The following is an 11,392-nucleotide window of genomic DNA, read 5'->3' as shown; positions in this document are numbered from 1 at the left end:
GGGGGGGGGGGGGGGGGGAGGGGATGAGCGGGGGCGGGGTAGGGAGTAACTTGGGGATAAGGACACATATGTAATATCTTAATCAATAAAAAATATATTTTAAAAAATGTAAAATTCAATTTTTGCTCCTTTTGATGATTACTTGTTTATTAGCTGTCTCCCCAAATATCTTGTATCTTCAGGCTGTGGAGGATAATTGTTATTTTCTCACCACCATGCAAACAGTCCTTGCCACAGTGCTTGACAGAAAGAGTGAAAAATGTTTTTCCTGCAATATTCAGAGGCAGATAGAGAAGTTCCCCAAGTGCAGGACATTACAAGGAGGTTAGTGTGGCTGGAGATAGTGAGTGTTGGAGGCCACATTTGAAGCTTTTCTTACATAGTATGTGGACATACGTAGGCTATGCCAGCATTTTGTAGTAAAATTAACTAGAATTTCCCAAAACAAGACTTGATCAAATGCTGCTGAGAAGTATGGCAACAGAGAACTAATTTCAATCTTAACAAAAGCAGTTTTAGTTGAGTACTTTCAGAGGAGTGGAGTGTGTCAGTGTGTGATTTAAACTGAGCTAGAGATACATGTATGGAAAATAATTTAAGAAATTATGTTCTGAAGGAGAACAAAACTCTTGGTAGCTACAGGGAGACTTAGATCAAGTAAGATTGATAGTTACGCTGTTGTTCTTTGTTTTGTTTCACTTTGTTTTCATTGTATTGGGCTCATGTGAATGACTGGCTGACTAGGTATGTATATGGGAGGGAGGGAAAAAGGAAGGAAGAGAGAGAGAGAGAGAGAGAGAGAGAGAGAGAGAGAGAGAGAGAGAGAAATATACTAGACACTTGACTTGGACGATTATACTCAGATGGCAGATATGGGGTTTCCTAGTTAAAGTTCAAATAAAGATGGGAACAAAGATTTAACAGGAAGAGAGATAAAGAGGGTAGGTATAAGTGTATATATGTTTGGAGATTTGGTGGTAGAAAAATAATGAAGTTTATCTCTTATGCCTTCTGTTTTCTCAGCACGCAGGCAAGTATACCAGCTAAGTGTCACAAAGGAACAGAGGTTATAAGGATTTAGAAGAAAGAGATGAAGTTACTAAATAATCATGTTGATACTAGGAGCTGAAATTAACTGAAGTTAATAATCATGTTGAGGCTAGGAACTGAAGTTAACGAAGAAAGTAAAACTAAGATTGTCTAGTAGCATTGTATATCCCATTTGGATTTGGGACCATGATTGGAATGCAATTAAAAATTGTGGTTTTGTCATATTTTGTATTGGATTGCATTGAACTCCACAGTTTTGCTTTCTATAAAAAATACTTGGATATTCAGCGAACCTCAAATTAAATAATGCTTTAAACATAATCCTTACCTTCCCCAAACACATTTTATATCTAGTGTTTTCTATGAGAAAATGGCACCAGTTTTTCCTGTGCAGTTTAAGCCAACTACTTTGGAGTCATGAGATCTATTCCTCACTTATCTGACTCATTAAATACACCATGAAATCTTGTTTATTTCACTTCATACTTCCCTCTTGAATTCACTTTTATCTCTGGCCACTAGAACCACTCTTGTCATGCAACAAAGCCCTTTTTTGGATCAATGCAATAGAAACAAAATGGCCAATTGCCTCTATCTATGCTCCTCTCCTATCTGTTACCCATACTTCTGTGAAATGGTCTCCTTAACACCACTTTGATCTTATTATTCCCCTGCTCATTTTTATTCATTCATGAAAATCTCAAGTCACAACTGTAAGGTGTTTATAATCTGGTGTTTCCTTTCCTTTCTGACTTTAACTCCGTCACTTGATTCCTATTATCTGCCTGATCAATTCTTTAACTTCCTCCATCTCCCTGTTTATCTGCCACTTCTTTTGGTCCTATGGAAGGATTTCCCCCTCTATACTGCAATACTCCTATTCTAATTGGATAATACTACTAATCTTTTACAACTCAGAGATTCAACTTCCATGGAAAAGTCTTTGTTGGCATCCCAGTCTAAAGTGGGTGTTGATGTTCACTCTCATAGCTCTCCTTCCTAGTGTCATCATATGTATAATTACTTACGAAATACTTTTAAGACTCATAAAGTCAGGCCTATTTCTATCTTGTTTACTTCTGTACCCCAGTACCAAGAAAAAATGTCTTCTTACCACACATGCTGAAAGAATTTTGTTAGACTATTGAACAGAAAGATATATTTATCAACATTTTAGTCACATTTATATTATTTCCTAAAGTTCCCATGGAGCGTTGAAAAACGGTTTTATACATATCATATAAAGTTATTAAGTTAAATGGCACTCATTAAAAATAAAAAATGACTTTTTTTATGAATGATAAGTAAATTTCAAATTTGCACAATAAGTGGATTGGCACTTCATGTCTTTGAAAGCAAATAGTGTTTAAAGTGGGAATAAAAAGATAAAAGAGGAAAATTGGATAACTTACCTAAGGATAGTACTGGCTGCTACAGCAATCCTATTATAAGAAAAATAATATTTTAAATCTTCTCCTAATCACTTAACTACAAGAATGCCCTTAATACTATCAAAAAGCTCTTATCTTTCCAATACCTTCACATTCTCTCTGAATTTATAAGAGCATTAAGGCTTTACTATCACTATAATTAGACCTACTGGAAAAAATACCTTCTTATTTTTGTCAGGTCCTGATTATTCAGTGGTAGCAGAACACCTTAGCATGGATTACTAAAATCCCAGATCAATTATGGCACATGTTACTTAGCCCCAATTCATTATGTTTATCAACATATTTTTAAAATATATTTTGTTGAGTTTTTACAGAGAGGAAGGGAGAGGAATAGAGAGTTAGAAACATTGATGAGAGAGAAACATTGATCAGCTGCCTCCTGCACACCCCCTACTGGGGATGTGCCCTCAACCAAGGTACATGCCCTTGACCGGAATCGAACCTGGGACCCTTCATTCAGCAGGCCAACGCTCTATCCACTGAGCCAAACCGGTTAGGGCTCTATCAACATTTTTTATTGAAATGCAAGTTTGCCTTTGAGCTTAACTAATGGTCATTATTCATGAATCAATGCTTTTAAATATATGTATATGTATATGTATATGTATATGTATATGTATACAGTTAATTTTAATAATAGAAAAAATATAGATGGTTTTTAGCTTCAGTAAACTAAGCCATAAAAATAACCAAACCATGAGCTTGGTATCTGTTGGTCTTCAAATGGCTCACACTGGGCAGCTGGAATATTGAAATTTGACTTTATTAGCCACTGAGAAAGAAGAAAAACACACAAGTTTAGGGGATGCACAGAATGAAAAGATTTACTTCATTAGCACTTATTTACCTGACCACCAACTTAGAAATGTTAACAAAAATATCAGGGCACATTATCTTTATGTGATTCTAAATAGTTCAATCTTTATGCCATTCCAGTCATTCATTTATGCATTATATAACAATTTACGAACACCTACTGTGGTCAAACACTGTGATAAGTATTGTGAATGAGACACATTTTCTACCTTTTATAGATCATTATAATTTGTATAAGCATGACCGATATTCGAATAGCTGCATGTTGAACTGAAAAAGAAAATTCTAAAATGGAGTAAAAGGTAAAACAAATGCCTAAAATCTACCTCCTCCAGAAAGCAACGTAATGTGAATAGTGCACCAACTCATTCATGCATCCTCCCCAATCTAACAGAATTAAAGCACGTACTGATTAATTAATTTAATAAAAAATTTTTGAGCACCTACTGTGTACCATACCCTTTTATGAGCATAGTGGCAAATTTGCATTTCTTTAACATGTGATATATTAATAGAGGAAATGAAAATTATATTCAAAGCACTGCTTCAGTTTTAAATGCAAACAAGTATTTACTGCCCGTTATAATTTCTTATAAGCTCCTATAGCATGAAAAAAAAATCATTAACTATATAAAGCATTTCAAACATGTTTAATTTAAAGACTTACTGTACATATTTGATTCTCTGAATGAATAGCCTGGTATTTATTATTCAGAAGCTTATTAAAAAATTAAAATTACTGCCAAGATTGTGCTATATGTAACCTGTGTATAGTCATCAAAATAATGACATGATTCACAAAACAAACCCTGCATCTGTTCCAGGGAAAAGCTTAGTCTCTTATTTCTTTTGACAGTGTGCAGACCTGGGTTCTTCAAAGCCTCACCTCACAACCAGAGCTGCAGCAAATGTCCACCTCACAGTTACAGCCAGGAGGAAGCTTCCACCTCTTGTGTCTGTGAAAAGGATTATTTCAGGAGGGAGTCTGATCCACCCACAATGGCATGCACAAGTAAGGAAACCCACGGATATTTGGTGATGCTCCCTTTCACCAGTTCGAAGAAAGAGCACGGTGGAGCCTGTTCCATTCTATTACCATTTCCCCTACAACAGGAATAGTGTTGAATCTTCCAGTATAGTTGTTCACCACATTTCAGTCTTCTTGAGTAAGCATTGGAAACTTTGAGGCTCATTTCTCACTCACTGTGAGAAGCATCCGTTTTCCCGAATTTCAATGTCGACATCAAAGACACAGACGTAGAATTTTGCCTTTTATTTTGTGAGTTCCCTTAGTGGCAGCCAAACATGACTTTGATCAACCCATTTCCCCTTCATGGTACATGTTCTTCTTCTTCTTCTAAGCCAGTTTTCTAACCACCTAAACATGCAATTGATGCCACTTTCACTTTTTGTTCTAACTGGCACCACTAAGCTACAAAGGCCAATGAGGTCATTTATAGTAGAAGACAGGGAATATTACAAGGACATGGATAACTAACTGGGTGTTAGAGAATCTGTTTTAAGGACCAAATATAAAATAAATTATTTAGTTAGGATTTTGAAGCAGTTGCAGTGTTTCTTAGGAGTGAGTGTCCTTAACTATTATTAATTATATGATCAGATAACCATATAATTAGAATGATGAATATTAAACACCTAATTTCAACATTAGCAGTGAATGGATTCACATCCATCAATGTTTCTGGTGTTTTTCTAGTGTTCCGTATATATTTCTGGGAAGAAAACAAATGTATGTATTTGTTTGCTTCATGACAATACTTTTCTAGTTTTTCACATTCATGTTCTCTATAGCGAATTAAAAAAAAATGAAAGAGAAGAAAAGTGGATCCCTTCTCTTCATAACAGTTAATTTTCATGGCCTGTCTTGTTTTAAGTATTTTAGATTCCATTACATTGTAGCTGCTCTCACAGATGATGACAGATTTTTGAAACTTAGTTTCATTAGTATTAAATATAAAGAGTCATACCATACCTTTAATTAAATAACCACAAACTGAAATTTTATCTGCATTTCAGTGCAGTGAAACATATGTTCATAGTTCCTCAAATTATTTATATTGATCAGCTTTGCATTGCTAAAGATCATTCTTTTATCACGAGACTGATAGTTTTATGGGTTAAGTGATTACTAATTATAAATTATTCCCCTTCACATGAGTAAATGGCATTATTCCATACACTTTTAGGAAACTAAATTTTAATGGAAGAAATGTAAACTATGTTTGAATGTGGTGCATTTTGGTTGCGGTGGAGGTTATTTTGATTATTCAGAGCAAAAGAAAGACCAAATAGTAGGGGAACTGTTGGGTAGACAACAGAATGGTAAATTAGAAAGAGAAAACCATGTCTTGAGATACTTTTAAAAATCACAATTTTCTAGTTATAATTTTCTTTAAGTGGTCCAGCCGTGAACTTTCTTCTTCTTAGTACAAATGTGAGCCTCCATTCTATAAACGTGTTAGGTCGGGGGGTGGAGACCCTGTGCTCTGGTGGTGAGGGCTTCTTAGCACTTAGGGCCTGAGGCTGCGCATTTTCTCTGTCTCCAGGTGTGCGAAATGCTGACACTGTCTCAAAACAACACCGATTTGTATGCGTTTCTCAAAAAGACTGTTGGGACCTGTGTAGACAGTTTTATAAATATATATTCTGTGAGTGTGTGTGTTCTCTTTTAAGTTGCATTCATACCACCACAAAGACTGCATATGAAGATGGCTTGATTGACCTTAAGATGAGAATCTAGAATTTTGGCTCTTTGGAGTTAACTTTATGGTTCAATTCCTTTTAGTATTATTTATATATATATATATAATCTGGGAAAAAATGTAATAAACCTAGAGGAAAATAAAACCAAAATAAATAAAGATTCTAATGAAACTCCTTAAATCAAGGGTACTTCTCACAGTTCTACTTTGGTTCACACATCGCATATATAAATGGCCAGTTGAATTTCATTACAGTATTTTTTAGGTACAAGTCTGTCTGAGCTTCTACTTTTTACTTATATTTCAGGACTTCACTTAAATTTGAATCTCATTTTAACTTTAAATTTGAGTTTCAGATGAGCCCCCACCCAAATATTGAGGGGCTGTTAGTAGCAGAGTCAGAAGAAAAGGAAGAATCAGATTTAGAGAAAAGGTGTTGCATGTGCATGCATTCCAGTGGGTAGGAAAAAAATCCCAGAACTTCTGGTATCTTTCTGAACAGATATATTTCAGGTATTTTTTTTTACCACTTTCTTAGAAGGAAACTTATAACATTTGATCTTTACTTACATTTTCTCCATAATTTCCATTATTAAATATTAAATAAGTTATAATAAAAAATAATACTTGTAGGTTCGTCTTAAGTACTTGCTTCAATTTAAAAATGACTTCTATATACAAGCATGTAAGACTGTACACATGGAAAAATTCACAGGGTTCAACTATAAATGTTGCTGGGGATTGTTTTGTGAAAAACGGCAACTCTTTGATTATAGACTCCTTTAATTTAAATACTATTTTGTAAATATTAAGTAACTTTCCTATTACTTTTAAATTTAGGTCTTAGCAGTAATGGCTTTATAAATTTTAGATAGAAACTAATATGAATCCCTATGTTTAGAACAGACAATACATATTAATATAACTATGTCATCTTAAATTTGCTTAATTTTTGCTTATCAACCATTCAACTACCACCATAGTCTATTTTATTTCCTGACAGGAAATCTTTAATAATCAAGTCTGAAACAAATATAAATTTACTTTCTCTTTGAGAACGTCTGATCATATAACAGTAATAGCTGACTGAAATTTTAGCTCTAAGTATTTAAAAACCAACTATAACATTAGATATTATGCCATCAATTTTTAAAGGACTTATTTATTTAGACCATTTTTAGCTTATAGCAAAATTCAGAAGGATTCAAAGATCTGCCATATAGTTCCTGTCTACACACATGCATAGCCTCCCCCATGATCAACTCTCCCCACCAGAGGGCTATACATTTGTTATAATTATGTGTAATCAATTTTAGTTTTCTTTAATGTGCTAATTAGTTTTAGAAATATGTAAAGTAATAGACACATAGGTGCTATTTATTATTTATTGATAAATTTGTTCTGCTAATCCCTCAAGATCTGAAGAATACTTTCATTCTTCCCATTGTAGTTTTGTGAATTAATTTACAAATAAAACTTATTTTCCCAATTAAGCAAAATTCATAGTTTGCAGAAAGCCATCATCTTAAACCAATATCAAAAATTTTAAAAAAACTTTATTATAATATTTTAATATTGACCAACTACTTAAATTCTAGTGTTTTCTTGAAGTTGAAGAAAGGTTTCAAATTCTGTTGTTGAATTATGAGTAGATAGCCAATCTATTTTTAGGTAAGCTAAGGCTATATTTTACTTGGTGCAGAATTTTTATTCAAGAGCCACATTGAAAAATCCAGTTTGTACCTGTGCTTAGTCTTGGTAAGCCCTCCTGTTTGCTTCCTAGGTTTTAGGGACAATTTTAGTGAGGAAGTAATTAGTTCCATCCTAGGAAGGAAGTAATTAGTTCAATCCTAAGGAAGTATTTGATAAAAGACTTGCCATTTTTAAATATACGTATATTTTTTCATCTAACTATTTTTACATGTATAGTTATATACCATAATTATTTACATACACACTAGGCAAAATATCTGCTTTAGTCGAACTAGTGTTACAACAATTCCAAGATAAATTATTTCTACAGGGTATACAATCCAGTATTGTCCCTATAAAACTATAACAAGCTTTTCCAAAGATTATTTCAAATGATGACTCTTTGATTCTCCCTATTTAAAAATAAATAAATAAATGCAAACCTATTTTTTTCTCCTTCAGACCAGGGATATGTGTAGTAAAGATGCCTATCTTAAAATATGTTTTTCTCACTTTACTTTGCAAACCAGGACCCCCCTCCGCTCCTCGGAATGCCATCTCAAATGTTAATGAAACTAGTGTCTTTCTGGAATGGATTCCTCCTGCTGACACTGGTGGAAGGAAAGATGTGTCATATTATATTGCATGCAAGAAGTGCATCTCCCATGCAGGTGTGTGTGACGAGTGTGGAGGTCATGTCAGGTACCTCCCCCAGCAAATCGGCCTGAAAAACACCTCTGTCATGATGGTGGATCTGCTCGCTCACACAAACTATACCTTTGAGATTGAGGCAGTGAATGGAGTGTCCGACTTGAGCCCAGGAGCCCGGCAGTATGTGTCTGTAAATGTAACCACAAATCAAGCAGGTAAGTGTGATGTCCAACCAACTAATGTACCTTAGGCCGAGCTCTGTCCATGATCTCCGCAGCTGAGGGCTAAGTTGCCTGAGATCTGTGAGAACCTCTCATGAGTCAGAGGGTTAGGACTTGAAGTAGAATACACCTCAAGATGCTTCTTTCAGTTTTAAGCAAATAAAGGCTAAGGCTTTCTTAGCAGACACATTCATGGACAGACAAAAAAAGATTTTTTAATTGAATTTTTCATTAAAAATACATTTCTGGCTCAAATCCACTTATAGCAGAAATTTTTGTCTCAATTTCATGCAGTGCTAGTTCAATTTGCATTTTGTTTTGTTTTGTTTACTTCAAGTGTTTTAATTTATTATTTTAACATGTAATCAGGCCGGGTTTATTTGCTTATTTGTTCATTTGTTTGGCACCACAGCTGAAATTTCTTTCCAGATTGAAAAGTATTTTCTTATTATTTCTATTATTATAACAAGTATGTGAAATGAATTTTTTAATAAATACACTTATCAAAATTAGAATAACTATGAACTATGTACAACCACATGAAAACACATCTATCTTCTATATGAAGATCTTAGAATCATTAGGTAGTAATTATTAGTAATGAATACAGTTCTGCTTGAGATTCTAATTTCCCTATATTTTCACCTCAAATATTAACTTTTAAACAAACACAAAAAGCTTCTTTCTGATAAAATAAGGCCCAAAGATAAATTATGGCTGAATTAATAATTCACCTTACGATCTGGCAATAATCATTCAAAGCCTGTAAATAATTTATAACCTGCTTTTGCCAACAATAGGTATGTGGGGGTAGGGGTGGTATTAAAAGCCAACAAATTGTATGTAACTTTCCTCTATCCCCTGGCCACATCTCTTAGTTGAAGGGCATAATCTTGTCACTTCATTAGTACCTCAGGTGGACTTTTGACTGTGTGGACTTCTTGCCAAGAGTACTCTGAAATAGAGTGTGGTTGAATGTAATTGGACTTAGTCATGTAATATTAGTACAAGATTGTAGTTTGTGGAATGACTGAGTTGATAGAAAATGCTGATGGTAATCAAGTCTTGGCCAAAATCATTTGAATTGTTGGATATATCAAGTCAATCAAGGAGCTATTACTTAAGATAAGAAAATGTATGCAGTTGAGTTCATAGTCACTTCTGGTTGATAAAACTGAGGAAAACATTCACGAGTATCCAGACGGTCTGAAGGTATTTAAGCAATTCACTAAGAATCTAAAGAACATTGTAGGTGTTTTATCCATATTGAATACATTTCACAGAATACTTTTTTATTCTGTGAGACAAAACTTTGCACACATATATGCTACATTTCTCAGTGAATTTATATTTTTCTCTATTTACTCTTTAACTTAAGGTAGTACTAAAAAAATGCTGAAGAGCTAGACAGGAATAGTGAAAATCAAGTTTTCCTTCAACATTGACTCAGCTGTCAGCAATACCAATATATGGTAATTTTTCATCACAGTAGCTAAATGACACAATGACACATGTGTTCAGTAAATGTAAACCATCTTCCCACATCAGAAAAATACTGGCTTTAAACGTGTGATTTCAGGCTTTCTGTGCAACATCTTTCAACTTAGCTCTACTGTGAATCTTTCATTAACATGTTGAAAGCATATTGAACAATCACTAGGAGCTGTATTTCTTGGGAGAACATTCTCTAGCTTGTATTAACCTTAACTTCTTCGAAAGATAGAAAGATATTTCTCTGATAAACTAAGTGTAGAAAATGATTGTTTATTTTTTAAATGATGTGCTTAATAAATATTTGCTCTAATTATATGTGCTCTTTTTTTTACTTGCTATTCAAACTGTAAAGTGTGTGTTTTTGAACTATAAATACAAAGAAAGAATAATTTTCGTCCAGCTATTCAAGGCATAGTTATTATGTAAAACAAACATTTGTATTCAGAGGAAAATTATGTTGACTTTTGCTTTTTTCCAAGTTCTCAGGGTACATATACTGTAAAATTTTGCAAACCTACCAAAACAAAAAGCAAAATAGGATGCTATTTCTCAATATCTGACTCTCTAGACCACCCAAGTCTCAATTTCCACAAAAATTATTGATTTCAAATAGCTCCTAAAATGTCTTAGATTTAAAGTTACCTTTGCTAAACATTTATCAAGTACCAACATTATACAAAGTGGGCTGTGGCAATTCGTTTTTAAAGCCTGAATATTTTATTTTTAAACATTGTTTATACTATAACAGATGTCCCATTTTCCCCAACTCTACCCATCCCTGAGAGCCCCCCTTCCCTTCCACTCTGGCCATCATCATATTGTTGTCAGTGTCTATGGGTTATGCATATATGTTCTTTGGTTATCCCTTCACTATCTTTCATCCTCATATAGTGGATTTTTTTAAAGATCTTTATTGACAAAATTACAAGTATCCTCCTTTTTCCCCCCATTACCCCTCCACCCAGTTTCCATCCCACCCCATTCCTTCAGCACCCTATTGTCTGTGTCCATAGGTAATGCATATATGCATATAAGTTATTTAGTTAATCCCTTACCCCTCTCCCTCCCTTCCCTCTGAGATGCATCAGTATGTTCCATGTTTCCATATCTCTGGTTTTATTTTACTAGTATTCATCAGTTTATTTTGTTTACTAGATTCCTTGTTTATTTATTTTGATTTTTAGACTTGATTATTGATAGATATGTACTTATTGCCATTTTATTGTTCATATTCTTCCCTTCCTTCCTTCCTTCCTTCCTTCCTTCCTTCCTTCCTTCCTTCCTTCCTTCC

General features: G+C 34.0%; 1 protein-coding gene across 6 annotated transcripts in view; it reads left to right on the top strand.

Annotated features, from left to right (window-relative positions):
* The window catches only part of EPHA5 (EPH receptor A5), a 309,529-nt gene that overhangs the window by 133,105 nt on the left and 165,032 nt on the right, over window positions 1-11,392 (top strand). For 4 of the 6 annotated variants that reach the window (XM_015565818.1, XM_015565807.1, XM_015565812.1 and 1 more), the window contains exons 3-4: window positions 4,177-4,332; window positions 8,266-8,601. The exons of 1 other annotated variant lie outside the window; for it this stretch is intronic. In XM_015565818.1, coding sequence (XP_015421304.1) covers window positions 4,177-4,332; window positions 8,266-8,601 — 492 coding nt within the window. The remainder of the gene's footprint in view (window positions 1-4,176; window positions 4,333-8,265; window positions 8,602-11,392) is intronic. One more of the 6 variants, XM_015565821.1, reaches the window with a different exon arrangement.

Source organism: Myotis davidii, unplaced genomic scaffold (assembly GCF_000327345.1).
Source record: "Myotis davidii unplaced genomic scaffold, ASM32734v1 scaffold31, whole genome shotgun sequence".
Classification (NCBI taxonomy): Eukaryota; Metazoa; Chordata; class Mammalia; order Chiroptera; family Vespertilionidae; genus Myotis; species Myotis davidii.
Note: the sequence above shows the minus strand (reverse complement) of the source record. Positions and strands in the feature narration are given on the sequence as shown.